Source organism: Mesoplodon mirus (assembly GCF_964341445.2).
Source record: "Mesoplodon mirus genome assembly, chromosome: 15".
Taxonomy (NCBI): domain Eukaryota; kingdom Metazoa; phylum Chordata; class Mammalia; order Artiodactyla; family Ziphiidae; genus Mesoplodon; species Mesoplodon mirus.
Genome location: NC_138991.1, coordinates 29,777,709 through 29,793,793, shown reverse-complemented (window position 1 = coordinate 29,793,793; position 16,085 = coordinate 29,777,709). Strand labels below are relative to the sequence as shown.

General features: G+C 44.1%; 1 protein-coding gene across 3 annotated transcripts in view; it reads left to right on the top strand.

The window, feature by feature from the left end:
- The window catches only part of DNAAF9 (dynein axonemal assembly factor 9), a 147,071-nt gene that overhangs the window by 74,871 nt on the left and 56,115 nt on the right, over positions 1-16,085 (top strand). For 2 of the 3 annotated variants that reach the window (XM_082600362.1, XM_082600360.1), the window contains 8 exons: positions 3,519-3,606; positions 4,741-4,817; positions 7,043-7,087; positions 7,453-7,498; positions 11,050-11,161; positions 12,174-12,244; positions 13,153-13,203; positions 13,953-14,040. In XM_082600362.1, the coding sequence (XP_082456488.1) occupies positions 3,519-3,606; positions 4,741-4,817; positions 7,043-7,087; positions 7,453-7,498; positions 11,050-11,161; positions 12,174-12,244; positions 13,153-13,203; positions 13,953-14,040 (578 nt within the window). The remainder of the gene's footprint in view (positions 1-3,518; positions 3,607-4,740; positions 4,818-7,042; positions 7,088-7,452; positions 7,499-11,049; positions 11,162-12,173; positions 12,245-13,152; positions 13,204-13,952; positions 14,041-16,085) is intronic. The other variant, XM_082600361.1, reaches the window with a different exon arrangement.

Below are 16,085 nucleotides of genomic sequence, written 5' to 3'. Positions count from 1 at the left end.
TGGATCCTCATTCTAGACCTGTAGACATTTTGCTTAAACCAAAGTCACTGGTGCTGTACTTCAGGGACTGGTGTTGAGAGGTGCTTGGGCCCACATCAGGAGACTTGTTAAGTCACAGGGCTGGTGGAATTGGGGCCTAATGGAGTCCTACTGAAGGCAACAGCAGCACCATCCAGGCATAGAGCAGGCCCTTCCCTAATCATGGGTCTCAGGCCTCCTGTCCAGGCCTTTCTATGAGTCAGAAGCCAGATAGCTTTGTACTGAACTCTTGCCTGAGGGTCTATATAGGACAAGGCCAAGCAGGGGGTTAGCCTGAACCAGTGTTGGTACTGAGTGATGTTTGAATTAAGCTGGGTGAGGGAGGGAGTAAGGGTATCTTTATATGTCTTTGGTCTCTATAAATCTTTGCCCTTAGTGTTGAGATGTGGAGGATTCTTGTCATACCTGGAAGTGGCCAAGCTCTTTGGCAGTGTCCCTGCCGGGCACTTTCCTACCAGGACATACCCCTCTGCCATGGCCTGGTCAACAATCTTCAGGATATGTCGAACCTTGGAGCTGTCGTTTTGTTATGTGTCGTTTCTCTTTTTCTTCTACCTTATTCAAATCTCTTACCTGCAATGCAGAGGTGTGTGAGAGCCAAGGAGGAAATTGAAGGTGCTGGCAGTGTGATGTGGCACAATGGAAAGGCACCAGGCTGAGAGCAGACCTGAGTTCCTCTACAGGCCCTACTTGTTTCTTCTGTAAGATGAGAGTGTTAGACCAGATCATTTCTTTGTTCTTCCTGCTATCAAACTGTTGCCGAGTCCAAGCTCGCTCTGCTCGCCGCACAACAGGCCAATAAATTGGGAGACGAGGTGTTGAGGCAAGGAGTAGAGACTTTATTCGGCAGACCAAGAAGGTGGCCAAATAACCATCTTACCAGGGTTTGGATGCCAGTTTCTTTTCTAGAATCAGAGAGGGAGAGGTGGTGAAGAAGTAAAGTAAAAAGGCCATTTGTCTTGCAGAATATCTCCTGCAGTGGGAAGGGGTTGTGTTAATTTCTTCTTTTCTGCAGCCATTCACAGGTGGGCAGGGTCAGAATGTCTTTCTGTGAGCTGAACAAAGGCCTTTTAGTTTAACAGTCAGGCAGAGGGTCAGGGTTCCCTGTGGCAGGCCATTATGTATGCTTACAGCTATAGATAGTGATTATAATAATAACAAAAGCAATGAAAAGCAAAGGTTAAAGTAGAAGAAACAGATCCAAGTGGAGTCAGAATTTGCTCTTCCCTGTTACAAAACTCCTTTCGCCTTCCTTTACCTGTTACAAGATTCTCAGGCTTAAAAATAAACATATTCTTAGATAAGGCAGTTACTTGCCAAACACCTCCCTTGCCTTTGAGGCCTTGTGGATGAGCCCCTTCTCTCTGTAATTATCCTAATAAGACCCTGGGTCTCCTTCCCCTAAGGCAGTGGTTCTCAACCGAGGACAGTTCTGCCACATCACTCCCACCAGTCCCTCCCCAACCCCCCACCCCCAGGGATGTTTGGCAGTGTCTGGAGACATTTTTGCTTGTCACAACTGAGGTTACTACTGAGAGGCCAGGAATGCTTCTCAACATCCTATAATGCACAGGGAAGTCCTCTCAACAAAGAATTAGCTGGCCCAAAATGCAGAGATTGAGAAACCCTGCCCAAAAGGGAACCAGACTTGGATTTTCTAGGAATCTTCATGGCATTCCCTGTCTGGCAAAGAAAAAAACCTTCCTCTTTTAAATAAATTTATTTATTTATTATTTATTTTTGGCTGTGTTGGGTCTTCGTTGCTGCTCGCCGGCTTTCTCTAGTTGTGGCGATCAGGGGCTACTCTTCGCTGTGGTGTGTGGGCTTCTCATTGCGGTGGCTTCTCTTGTTGCCGAGCACGAGCTCTAGGCACTCAGGCTTCAGTAGTTGTGGCACGTGGGCTCAGTAGTTGTGGCTCGCGGGCTCTAGAGTGCAGCATCAGTAGTCGTGGCCCACGGGCTTAGTTGCTCCACGGCATGTGGGATCTTCCCGGACCAGGGCTCGAACCCGTGTCCCCTGCATTGGCAGGCGGATTCTTAACCACTGCGCCACTAGGGAAGTCCCAAGAAAAAAACCTTATAATGTCTTTGGGAAGTGTGAAGTCAGATAGGAAGCGCAAGGTTGGGCAGGAGCAGGGGATGCTTCCCCTCAAAAGACTCTATTCTCTAGGTCAGGTGAGCTATTTAGAAAGTGGTCTCTGGCTATTAATTTGCATTTAGAGACTGTCATACAGAGTGAAGTAACTCAGAGAAAAGCAAATATATATTAACACGTGTATGTGGAATCTAGAAAAATGGTACAGATGAACCTGTTTTCAAGGCAGAAAAAGAGACACAGACATAGAGAACAAATGTATGGACACCAAGGCGGGGAGGGGAGGAAAGGTGGGGGATGAACTGGGAGATTGGTATTGACACATATACAGTAATATGTATAAAACAGATAACTAGGGCTTCCCTGGTGGCGCAATGGTTAAGAATCCGCCTGCCAATGCAGGGGACACGGGTTCAAGCCCTGGTCCAGGAAGATCCCACATGACGCAGAGCAACCAAGCCCATGTACCACAACTACTGAGCCTGTGCTCTAGAGCCCATGAGCCACAACTACTGAGCTTGCGAACCACAGCTAATGAGCCCACGTGCCACAACTACTGAAGCCTGTGCACCTAGAACCCATGCTCTGCAACAAGAGAAGCCACCACAATGAGAAGCCTGCACACTGCAATGAAGAGTAGCCCCCACTCACTGCAACTAGAGAAAGCCCGTGTGCAGCAACGAAGGCCCAACACAGCCAAAATAAATAAATAAAATTAAAAAAACAAAACAAAACAGATAACTAATAAGAACCTGCTGTATAGCACAAGGAAGTCTACTCAGTGCTCTGTGGTTACCTAAATGGGAAGGAAATCCAAAAAAGAGGGGATATATGTATATGTATAGCTGACTCACTTCACTGTACAGCAGAAACTAACAGAACACTGTAAAGCAACTATACCCCAATTAAAAAAAATTTTTTTCGTTTAAGTGGAGAGAAATTGGATAATCTCTTTTGCCCCCTGAGGAGTCCCACCCTGAGGTTCCAGTAGCAGCCAGCCCTTAGCAGGCCTGGGGAGGAGACGACTTGAAGGTGTGCTGTGGTTGGTTCCTGGAAAAGCAGCAAGTCTGTGTCATGATACCTTTCGGGTCCTCATAGAGGGTCAGGGAGTCTACACAGTTTTCTTCTGTTGGATCACAAACAGGGAGGGTTGGTCTTTTGAGCAGAATTAAGAAAAGGTGGTCCTTATCATGGTTTAACAAGAGCAAAGTAAAAATTGGAATGGGGCACATAGCTTTTAAAAGGTCTAGAAGTCAACAAGTTCTGTTATTATACTTTTCTCATTCTGTTGAAAAATCTGTTTCTTAGAGAATGTCATTTATGTGCACGCAGCTTCTGATGAAACTTGTGATGCTGTAATTAACCCTTATTTTTTGTTTTTAAAGTAGGCTCTTGTCACAGGTATATGCTGCTGTTATTGAGGCTGTTGTGGCTGCCATCGCATGTTATGCTAAAACTTCCAGTCTAACAAAGGTAATTTAAATACCGCATTTCTCTTTCCTTAGTGGTTATTTTAATGTGAAACTTTTTATCGATCTGTTTTTAATTTGGACACCTTATAGTACTTAATTTTGTGTGTGAACTTGGGCACCAAAGAGATGCCTTTAGTGTGCTGAGCTTGTCTTATGAATGACAGCTAATCAGCACTTTGTAGATATCTGGTTGTGTTAAAAAAGAAATCATTCTGTAGTATATTGTTTTACTTAGTAGTTTTTTAAAAGGTTTTCAAAAGTTGAAAAATATAGATTGTTCTACTGTGAATTTTAATAAAGTTAGATAAGTTTATTTTGAGCTACATAGTTTGATTTCCTATAATTCTGTGTTTTAAAAAATTAACTAAAGATGAGAAATTCTGACTTGTCTTTCCTAGACAGGCACATGTGTTCCCTTTCTCTGACCGTTTACTTCCTTGCTGTTTTGTGGTTAACCTGCTGTGCTGAGTTGAATTCTATATCTGACCGAGTGACAGATGAGAACGAATTGGCTTGATGCCTCCCAGTGCCAATAGGACCTTTCCTGAAGCAAACTGTTTGATATTGGAAAGGTTGTGTTGTAGATATCTAAGAGACTATCGCCTAGTCACCAGTTCCTTGTCACCAGTTCCTTGCCATCTTCCCTCCTCACTGAACTTGATTCCCCCGTACTTGGGATTTCCCAGCCCTTTAGCTGAAGGCTTATGCAAAACTGTAGGTTATTCTTCAGTATCAGTTGTGCACCTTTGTTTTTTAACTGATTTTTTATAACTTTAGTTATTTGAATGTGCTTAGCATCTGGGCAGAAACACTGAGGGCAGTGATCTCTCAAGGGGAGGAGAAAGCGCTTTTCCAGGCCTCACAATGGCACCGTCCCAGCTGGTTACAGGTCACCAGATCAGATTCCAGTGGCCACCTGCCTGAATGAAGTGTTTTCATGTGAACCCAGCCCGAAGAAAGCAGGCTCCTGTTTCCCCTAACAAGATGTTTTCACTTTAATCTATTGATGTATACAAAGTAGTCACTTAGAGGGGATGGGAAGTGTTCTCCTGGCCATATGTGAGAAAGGCCCTTCTAAGTGTATTCTTTCCTGCTGTGAAAGCTAATTGTCTCTGTTTTGTTACTGATTTTACAGGCCAAGGAGGTAGCTGAGCAGACCTTTGGATCTGGGTTAAATTCCTTTGAGTTGATGCAGTTTAAGGCAGCCCTGCGGTAAGCAATAGCTGATATTGTCTATAAAAGCTTTTCTTTAATGTTTGTGTTTTAAAAACCCTTTTCTCCTTTGTATTTGATAATTCTGTCTCCCCTTTGAGAAATGTTCCAGTAGATCAATAAGATATGTGAAGGAGAGTCATTCATGATCAGGGTTTTTTTTGAGAGGCCAAGGAGCCAAGGATGGAGGAACTGTTTGAGAGTCAGACACACTGCCTGAGGCTGGAAGGGGAAGCAGATCAGTATTAGAACTGACAGACCTGGGTTCAGAGGTTGGAAAGATGAAGCTGGGGACATGAGTGGTGAGGTTTGTTAGGATTAGGGGCCTGGGCACATGAAGATGGTCACTGCTTAGAAGAGAGTTGCCCTGGGCCTCATCTACTTCTCAGATGGTAGAAACCCCTGAGCCTGGCCATGTCTCAGGGTCTAGAAGGTCTGGGAATTTGGCTTCCTGGCAGTCTTCCCATCACACATGTCCTGGCATATCACAGTGGATCTCTGTGTAGTCTTTGTCCATAGCTAAACCTTCTTGAACCCAGTCTACTCAACCTTCTGTCCCATATGAGGACGACTTGGTGTACTTTTTTTTTTTTTTTTTTTTTGCGGTACGTGGGCCTCTCACCGCTGTGGCCTCTCCCGTTGCGGAGCACAGGCTCCGGACGCGCAGGCTCAGCGGCCATGGCTCACGGGACCAGCCGCTCTGCGGCATGTGGGAGCCTCCCACACCAGGGCACGAACCGTGTCCCCTGCATTAGCAGGCGGACTCTCAACCACTGCGCCGCCAGGGAAGCCCAGGTGTACTTTTTTGCGGACTCTCAACCACTGCACCACCAGGGAAGCCCAGGTGTACTTTTTTGCAAAGGAGACAAAAGACACCAATATCAGAGAGTTTCTTTAAGGACACTTCTGGGATGTGCCCTGTGGTACCTCAGTTCCGTACCCCACATTTTCTTACATCTGCAGCCCTGGGTAGTGAGAAGGAACATTTGGAAAACTAAGTTAGTTAATGATCTAACAAGAAGGATTCTATTGCTATAGCTCCAGGAGTGTAGGAAAGAGCCAGAACTCTTTGGTGCAAAGCTGTAGGCTTGCTTCAGGTTTCTTTTCCTTTCTTCTGGGTCTTCTGAATCTTGTAGCTCTGACCATGAGAGGAGAGGGTTAGAGGAAATTTGGTCCCTTAAGGCTGTGTGCTGACCTGCACTGTCTGTTCCTGGCAGACCTGAGTTTAAGGAAGCTTCTTTGCTTTCAGGCTGTGTGACCTTGGGCAAGATAGGGAGCTCTCTGTGCATCTGTTTCATCATCTTCCTGCCCTGTAGAGTGATTGGGCAAGTGAATGGTAGCTGCTGTCTCATTGGGTTCTCCTCTCTTACCATTGGCATGGCTGACAAAGTCATTCCATTCCTCCTGTCCTCGGGGCCTTGCCTAGCCCACCCTGTCTTTCTAGGGCAGGCCACGCTCTCAATCCCATGGTCTCCTATGCATGGGGTGTACCACCCTGGCTGGAGGAAAGAACAAGGAGAGAATACATTCCAGGCAATAGGAGGAGAGTCTTCCAGGGCCAGCCCTCCACCCAAGAGCCCCACTTCCTTCTCTTCACATGGTCACTTCCCTCAAACTGCATCAAATTAGCAAATCTTCTCCCAAGAGGAACACGGGAAGTTAGCATATGACTGACCAGTACTTGTTAAGGCAAAAAAATTAAACTTAATTCAATTTAGAAACTTTCTTTTACAAAAAGAGTTGATGCCAAAAGGATTTTCTGGTTATTCCTCAGTTCTAAAGGCCTGACCATGCCCATTATTACATAGCAGTTGACTGTGGGTAGCAGTCTGACTCCGAGCAGGGATGGCAGCTTGACTTCAAAGGTGGTGAAGAGGAGGAGGAGCAGGAGAATATGTCAAGCTGTGGGCCAGAGGCCTGGGACAAGTAGAGGTTTACTCTCAATCTGCCATGGATGGCAGGCACATAGTTCTCTCCTGCTCTGTCCAAGAGTCAAGATAGCCCTCATAATCTGCACAGAGGCAGGGCCGTGACTGGAGTCAGACACTGACCCCATGTTTGCTGATGGCATGATACCCTAAGGCAGGTAAGGATGACACACACCTCACTGGTGTCTGTGAGAGCCCAGCACAGGTGCACTGCAGTGGCAGGTGTCTGGGGAGGATGCCAACACAGTGGTCACAGAAGCAGACTGACTTTTGTTTTATTTTGTTTTGGGTCTACAGCTCCAAGATGGCTTTTCATATACATGCTGTGAATAATCAGGGAAGGTAAGTATATGTTTATGGTGTGTCCTCACTGGGGGCAAGTTTTAGGAGCAAAATGAAGAGCAGCTACCTTGTAACTGCTGGCATGGATGATCTTTTCACCCTTCTACACCTGGCAGTGGCATCATTCCAGGGCTGGGCTTGGAAGTGGCTGTGTTCAGCTGAGACCCTTTGCCCTGAAGGCTTCCCACTGAAAGACTAGGGTGGGCTGGGGGGTGGACCTAGTTCCCTCCAAGTGGAATTCTGCATACATGCAACCCAGTGTTTTGAAAATCCCTGAGAGAGATCTGAGTGTGAGTTGCTTCCAAGTTGAAAAAAAGAGAACACTGTAAATTTAATATGTCTCTCCCATCAATTTCCTCTTATAGAATTGTGCCTCTGGACAGTGAAGATAGCTTATACTTTGTGAAGACGGTAAGCAGAGCTGTTACAGGTCAGCTGGCAGGGAATGGCCTGTAGAGGACATCTACAAGGGGTGAGGTAGGAGTGGGTGGGAGTCTTAGGCAGCCCACCCCTTACCTGAGAAAACTAGTCTACTTTCAGGACTGTTCCAGCTGCAGTGGTGGTGAGCCTGTGCTTTCTGAGGGTGTCCAGCAGCTGTACAAGGCTTACCACATCCACACTCCCATGTCTAGGCGCCCCTTGGGTGCAGAGTCTTAGCTGGGGGGGGGGGTGAGGGTGTGGGGTGGTAGACACCTCTTCCTGATATTAGGAAGGCTTCCTCCAAGTGGCTGAGGTTTCTCTGACCTCACATGGAAATGGGAGCTGATGACAAGCCTACCTCAATACAGACCAAGTTTTCAGTGGCTTCTGTGTGTTCCAAGGCCTGTGTTGATGCCCTTTTTAAAAAATAAATAAATACATTTGTTTATTTATTTATTTATTTATTTATTTATTTATGGCTGCATTGGGTCTTCGTTGCTGCTCACGGGCTTTCTCTAGTTGGGGCCAGTGAGGGCTGCTCTTCGTTGTGGTGCATGGGCTTCTCGTTGCGGTGGCTTCTCTTGTTGTGGAGCACAGGCTCTAGGCACGTGGGCTTCGGTAGTTGTGGCGCACGGGCTCAGTAGTTGTGGCCCATGGGCTCTAGAGCATAGACTCAGTAGTTGTGGCACACGGGCTTAGTTGCTCTGCGGCATGTGGGATCTTCCTGGACCAGGGCTCGAACCCGTGTCCCCTGCATTGGCAGGCAGATTCTTAACCACTGCCCCACCAGGGGAAGTCCTTATGCCCTTATTTAACAGACGCTTATGAAAATAAGAACAAACTAACGTTAAAAAAAAAAAAAAAAAACGGGCCTGAGTCTACTGTGAAGTGGGGTAGTGAGAACAGAGCTTTCTGACCTCCGTGCTGAAGGCAGAACTAATGGGCCAAGGGAATGGGTGTAGAGATGCAGAAATATTGGTCCCTGGGGTGAGCTGGCATGGTCTTGGGGAGCCAGAGTTTCTAAACCAGTTGCTCCCAGCCACATCCAAATCCTCTCTTTACCCCAGTGTATCCTGATATGAAGAAAATTGGCAAGCAATGCATAAGAGGATGGTGGACATCCAGCCAAGATTCTGATTGTAGTATATATGGGTACAAGTTGTACCTTCAGTCCATTCTGTGGCTACTGCCTGAACCTTAATTTCAGTGAGCTTTTGGTCATAGGGAAGTGGGTGGGCAGGCGTGGATGACTTGGTGCAAATGCATGCCCACTGCCATCACCAGGAGACAAGCATAGTGTTATCTCATCTACAGAGAGTGGTACAACATGGTTAATTTTTTAAGGTTGTGAGTAGTTTCTGTGTTTATAACATACCTGCTCCCTGTCTCTGTCAGTATTTTGTGGTGATGTTCTTTTAGAACTAATGGAGACTTTTTTGTGACATTATTAAGACACTGGGAAATACTTTCTGATATTTAGGTAATAATACTTTGTCTCCTTGCTGGACTTTAGTTTCCCTGACTTCTCTTCTTAGACTCTTGTGCAGTGCTCTGGAAGATGCTTTGCACTGGAGTAGGTGATTAGCAGTCCAGTAGAATCATACTACTGTGTTAAGTACACATTCAGCAGCAGCTAATGAAATAAGAAAGAAAAGATAGGATGTTGGTGCTTTCTGTCCAAATCCTATCCTCCCTTCCAGGCAGAGATGAAGTTCAGCCTCCTCCTCCAAGCCTACCCTACTGATTTCTCCCTACAAGTACTGTATTCCTATAGGAATACATAATTAGGGAGTAAATTACATAAATTAGGGAGTAATTCTGTAGTAATGTGTCACATGATGACTTCTCTGTAAGAATGTTCTTGTCTCTCCAGCTATACATTATAGGTTTCCTGAAGATAGGAATGATGCTTCATATGTTTTCTCTCCCCATGCCACATGTGGGAAGTACATAGCAAGTGTCTAAACAATACTACATGTATTCTTTTTAATGTCCTCTCTCCCCTTCCTCAACACCAGAGGCCAAATGGGGAAGTGGGGGATTAGGAAACCACAGGATTTGTCTTCCTAATTGATTTGGGAACCTAACTGATCATTATCACTTAAGAAGAACCATGTAGCCCAGGAAGGTTCTGTGTCTTCAGATACTCAAAATTCTTTGAAACAAATTTAGATAAACCTTCCAGTTGTCATGCCTAATGAGAAAGTTAACTGAAGTATAAAGCCTATCTGTCACTTTGTACATTCCTTTATCACGACAACATGGATGATTAAGGACTAACTATGGTTTTTTTCCTTTCAACACTTCTGCCATCTTTTTTTTTCTTTTTTATAAATTTATTTATTTTTTATTTATTTCTTTTTGGCTGCGTTGGGTCTTCATTGCTGCGCGGGCTTTCTCTAGTTGCGAACAGCGGGGGCTACTCTTCATTGTGGTGCTGCACGGGCTTCTCATTGCAGTGGCTTCTCGTGTTGCAGAGCTCAGGCTCTAGGCGCGCAGGCTTCAGTAGTTGTGACGCATGGGCTTAGTTGCTCCGCGGCATGTGGGATCTTCCCAGACCAGGGATCGAACCCGTGTCCCCTGCATTTGCAGGCAGATCCTTAACCACTGCACCACCAGGGAAGTCCCCTGCCATCTGTTTTTATTTGAGAATCTAGCAGTCCCTTCAAGAGGCCTAGGTCTTTTGTCTCTGTACTGAGGATAGAGCAGGGATCCCATATGAGGACAACAAGGTGTGAAAATGAGCTCTGGCTTTAGGAGCTCTGTACCTGGCCATTCAGCATCGTCAGGCCAGGAAGGACAGGAACCTGGGAGCGCTCATCATGCAGCTTATCCTTTGTCCTTCACCAAATCTTCACGGTCATCTCAAACTCTAACTCTGGCTTGTACCAATTTCTGCATTTCCTCTGCTAGATTCATCTCAGAATTATTTCATTTTCAGTGGTTTTTAACTAAATTATAGCCTTCTTACCAGCCATTCAGGAGCTTTCTCTGAGTTGCTCTAGTTTTTTTCTGGCCTACTGAAGCCTCTGTTTTTATTTGTCTTGGCCATTAAAGCTCGAACAGCTTTCTTTTAATTTTTTGGTACTGAAAGGAGCATTTGCATGTTTTGACAGGTATCCAGAAATATCCATGAAGACATGTATCCCCCTTTCCAGATTTGTTCAGAACTCGAGCCCAAACCAAAGAAGGAGTGGATGAACATGTGGACACACTGGGATGTGACACTGGTCATGGTTAAGAAGGAAGGCTGTTGCATTGCCTTTTAGGGAGGATAAGCAATTTGAGGGAATTTACAGAAACATAAAGATATTCTTCATCTAGCCCACGTGTGCCTCTGACCAAGGAGCAAAAAGCCTGGGTGATCCTGAAGTCATCTCCCAGTTTGAGATGTATTTCAAGATATACTTGAGTTTTCCTTAGAAATTCTCCAGTATTCTTTTGCCATGTGCCTTAGTGTTCTGTGGTCTGTTTCTTATGGATTTTCCCCTGTATGTTTAGGACTGACAACTGGACTAACTCTGGTTTCTTATTTGATACAGGCTTGTATGACCATCTATGACATTCCTGAGTTGCTGGGAGGAAGTGGGTGCTTAGGATCTGTGGTCTTCTCAGAATCATTTTTGACATCTCAGATCTTGGTTAAAGAAAAGGGTAAGTGTATGTCATCTTTGGAAAGCAAAACTTGAACTTGTTTAGATGTATATTTTTTTTTGGCAAAATAAACCATAAACTAAATCAAAAGACCAGCAATAAACTGGTAAAAATATTAGAATACTTAAAATAAACAAAGAGTATATATCCTAATTTATGAAGAGCTTTTATAAATTGATAAGAAAAAGACAAGCTACCCCATGGTAAATGGGCAAAAAATATGAGCAGGCAGTTTACCAGAGTGGAAAACAAAAAAAATTTTTTAATATTTTAAAAATATATATTTTTTAATGTTACACATACACAGACACACATAATTGACCCCTGAACACAGGTTTAAACTACACAGGTCCTCGTATACACAAATTTTTTTTCAGTAAGTACATACTACAGAACTACATGTTCCATGGTTGGTTGAATCGTGGATGTGGAACTGTGGATACAGAGGGCTGACTGTAAAGTTACACATGGATTTTCAGCTGTGCAGAGGATCAGTACCCCTAACCCTCACATTGTTCAAGGGTCCACTGTATGTGTATGTGTATATATATATATATATATGAATATGTACAGCCTTACTAGTAGTCAGGAAAAAAGCAATTTGAAATAATAATTAGATCTGTTTTTTTACCCATTATGTTAGCAAAAAATTCTAGAGAATGATAATATCCAATGCTAGTAGGATGAGCTTGATAATGTTTTGTTTGGTTTTTAATATGTACATCTGTACTACCTTGACAAAAATTAAAAGTATAGATGAAATGGACTCTTTATTTAAATATGTATTTCTATTTGGCGTAAAAAGAATAGAGTTAATCACATGGGGAAGCCTTTCTCCATCCCCTCATTAGACTCCCTGTACCCAGATGAGGAAGTTTTCATTTTCTGAAGGTCTCAGACTCTGTATACTAATAAGAGGAGCCCTCACTCCTGAGAAGGGGAAGCAGTCTGGGGCCTGCAAGGTGGGCTCTTCTGGTGGGCAGTAACCGGCATATCTGTGGTCTTCCTGCAGATGGCACTGTTACCACAGAAACCAGCTTCATAATCCTGACAGCTGCCATACCCAGATTCTGCTCCTGGCTGGTTAGTGTCATTCATCAGATGAAAGTGGACATAAACGTGGAGAAACTGGGGAGAACGTTTAAGGAAGAGCCTCTTCATTGGGTCCTGGTGGGACGTCAGATCCTTACCTAGCGACTTTTCAGGAATAGAAGTTTTTATCTCTGCTCTTTTTCTTTATACAGATGAATCTAGTTTCTTTAACTTTTTTATAATCTTGGAAAAGTTCCAAAAGAAAGGAACTCAGTTATCTGGGTCCTGTTAAATTGTGAAAGGAAGAAATTAACACCCTAATTTTACAGATGAGGTTTAGAAATTGACCAACCTGTCCAAGGTCACACGGAAAGTGAGAAGTGGATCACGTGCTCCCTTTTCTGGTCAGAAAAGTTGCTGCTGAATTTTTACAACCATGTGGAACGGTCCCATCTTCATCTGTGGGACTTGTCTGAAACTCTGGTGCCTTGGGACACAGAAAATATGACAGCAGTGAGTCTAGTAATGGTCTAAGTACCTATTTCAGAATCTGTTTATATTCTGTTTCTACAATCCTGACATGAATAGAGGAGAGCAAGAGTCATCCTCTAATGTGAACATGTTTAAATGAGAACACATTCAAAATACTTTAAAATGTTCTCTTTCCTTCATCCCTAAAAATAGTTTTCTCCGAAGTGAAATGTAAGTGGAGACTAACATATCCTCTCCACATATCGTAGGCTTATTTAGCTGGACTTCAGGTCCCCATGAGAGAGCCCGTCATGGCCTGGTGCTCTGAGCTTTGTGACCAGCAGCCAGCTCTGCCAGCCATCAGGGCCTGAGAACACTGGATTTGGTGGAGGGACTGCTCTCTTAGAAATATGTGAACACAAGGGAGACCTAGCAGAGTTTTGCCTTTGAAGTAGTAAACTGAAAATCTGCACTCCTTTTGGACACAGGTAGAAGATATTGAAGTAAAATTTTCTGAGAAAACCCAGCAATCGGTTATGGTAAGCAGCCTTCTTATTCTTAATGTTAACATCATATCAAAATGAAATGTAAACAATTTATAAAAACAACTTAAAATATTTCCTCTTACTGCTAATCTAAAGGTTCTGTACCTTCTTGTCTCAATTCCTTTTTGTATTCTTCCCCTTCCCAGCAGAGCTCTAGAAATAACCATGTATGGGGTACAAACTAGAGGGATTCTTTCTGCCACTTAAACCTTTAGGTGTTTTTTCAAAATCTCCCAGTACTTTTAAAAGCAGATCTCAGGGACTTCCCTGGCTGTCCAGTGGTTAAGACTTCCCGCTTCCAGTGCAGGGGACGCGGGTTCAATCCCTGGTCGGGGAACTAAGATCCCACATGCCACGTGGTGCGGCATAAATAAATTACATACATACATACATACATACATGAAGATCTCAAATTGGCCTAGACATGTAGAGCTAAGAGGTCAAGGCTTTAGGCCAAGGAGAAGTTGCCTCTTTTATCAGAGGATATAAATCTACAGGAACATGAACAAGCATTGCAGACCATGGTGCCTAGACTCAGAGAGGACCTTAACATTTTTCTCAGCACGAGTCATGAATACCAGTAACATGGCAAAGAGCCAAGCAGTGCCAAAGGCCATGAAAGAAGCTGGGTAAATCTGAGGCTGACTTAGCAGCCTCTGTAGACAGATTAACTTGGGCAGGACTTTTGATTCTCTGAATGTTTATGCTGTAAATCACCTGCTCTTTGTGTTTGTTTTTTAAAGGGAGATGAGTGTTTCCTGGGCACTTTTCTAACTAGAGGAGAAGGGGCGTATCTTTATTCTAGTAATCAACAGTCTTGGCCTGAGGAAGGTGAGCGGCTCTGACTTTTCTGTTTTTGACTCTGTCTGGCTACCTCTTTCACAGGTTTCAACATGAGTGTTGTAATTAATAATACATCTGATATCTGAAAAAACTTATTGGTGTAGAAGTGTTTTCTTACAGCTTTTCTCTTTTGATCTGTCCATTTTCCAGATGAGGAAACTTGTGCTAGAAAGGACTGGTGCCAGAACTGCACCTGGTCCTCTTGCTGCTGCCTGAGGATTGCTCTCAGAATGGGCTAGAGCAGCAACATGTCCAGAAATAGGTTCTGTTGGGCCAAAACAAAACCTGGGTTAGTTTTTTACTGCTGTGTAGCAAATTACCACAAATTCGGTAGCTTGAAACAACATGCATTTATTTTCTCACAGTTCTGTGGTCAGAAGTCCAGGAAGGCTTTGCTGGATTCATGTTCAGGGTTTCATAAGACTGAAGTCAGGGCATTAACCAGGCTTATATCTGGAGGCTCTGGGAAAGAACCTGCTCCCAAGCTCATCCAGGTTGTTTGCAGAGTGCATTTCCTTCAGACTGTAGGATTGAGGGGCCTCTTTCATTGCTGGCTATCAACTGGGACCACTCTTAGCTCCTCCTCCCAGGAGTCCTTGCCCTGTGACCCCCTCCATCTCAGCAACAAAGAACCTTAATTGTGTTGAATCTCTTTCACACTTCGAATCTCTCTGAACTCCTCTTCTACCAGGCAGAGAAAAGTCTGCTTATAAAGGGCTCATGTGATTAGAGGAGGCCCAATCAGATAATCTCCCTTTTTCCATATAATGTTACATGAATACAGGAGTAACCTAAGAGGATGAAGATCATGGGGGCTCTTTTAAATTTCTGCCTATCACAGTGTGCCCTCTGTGCCCCACGATTCTCACATGCAAGGTATAATCACCCCCACCCAAGAGCCTCGTTCCATTATGGTAACAATTCAGAGTCTTAAATCTCACCAACTGAAAAATCCATAATCTCATCATCAAGATTATTTAAATCAGCTGTAGGTGAGGCTCTGGAGCTAATTCATAAAGTACAGGTCCTGAACACAATTCCTTTCCATCTGTAGGCCTGTGAAATTAGAGGCAAGTTATCTGCCCCAGCCCTCACAACATACAAGGTAGGACTGGCATAGGATAACAGTTACAGACATTCATATTAAAAAGGGGGAAAAATGAAAGGTAAAAAGGAGTCCCAACCCCAAGGCAGCTTTGAAATTCAGCTAGACAAACTCCAGTTCCTACATTAGGTTTCAAGGCCTAGGAATAGTCCTCCATGGCCCTTAGTTCTGCCCACTGGGCTCTTGGTTCTACCCTCTAAACTCTTAGTTTTGCCCTCTAGACTAATGACTCTGCCCTCTGGTCTGTGGCTATACCTCTGTCGTCCTTCCTTTTCATGAAGGTGGCACTTTGTAGCTGACTAGTTCTATCAGCCTGCTTCTTGCTGCTAGAATTTTGGGGGTCCAACAGTCTCCTTTCATTTTTCTATTCTCTCTATCCCTTTCAGTCCAAGCTGGCAGTGTTTCTGCTGATGTAAAATTCTCAAGAACTGTGTTGGTCTTACATGGATTTCCTGGGGATTCAGTCCATGCTCCTGTTTGGTTTCCTCAAAATAACATTTTCTTATGAGTCCTATTCTTTCCCTGTTAGATAAGCCTTTTTTGTGGAAGAAGAGTTGTGACTTACTCCACAAATTCCTCATCCTTTACTAAGCAAATTCCCTCTCTGGATAATTTGTTCTTCTTGAAAATATTCTCTCCAGTGACAAGTTGCTCTCCATGTTCTCAGATCACTGGTTAAACTTGGCTCCTCTGTTGTCATAGAAGATAAAGCACAAGGAGTCCTGGTTTTCGATCCACAAAATGCCAGGTAGCATTTTTTATCATGCTGTGCCCCCTGCATTTCTGCCTCTCCAGATCCTGGTACAAAAAACCAGGAAGTTAGGAACATTTGCCAAAGACAGGAGAGTGTGTGACAGTACTCCTAGCCTTGAGGCCAAGTTGCATAATGTTTTAAAATCAGCTTGTAGACACAACACAGAGGTGGTTG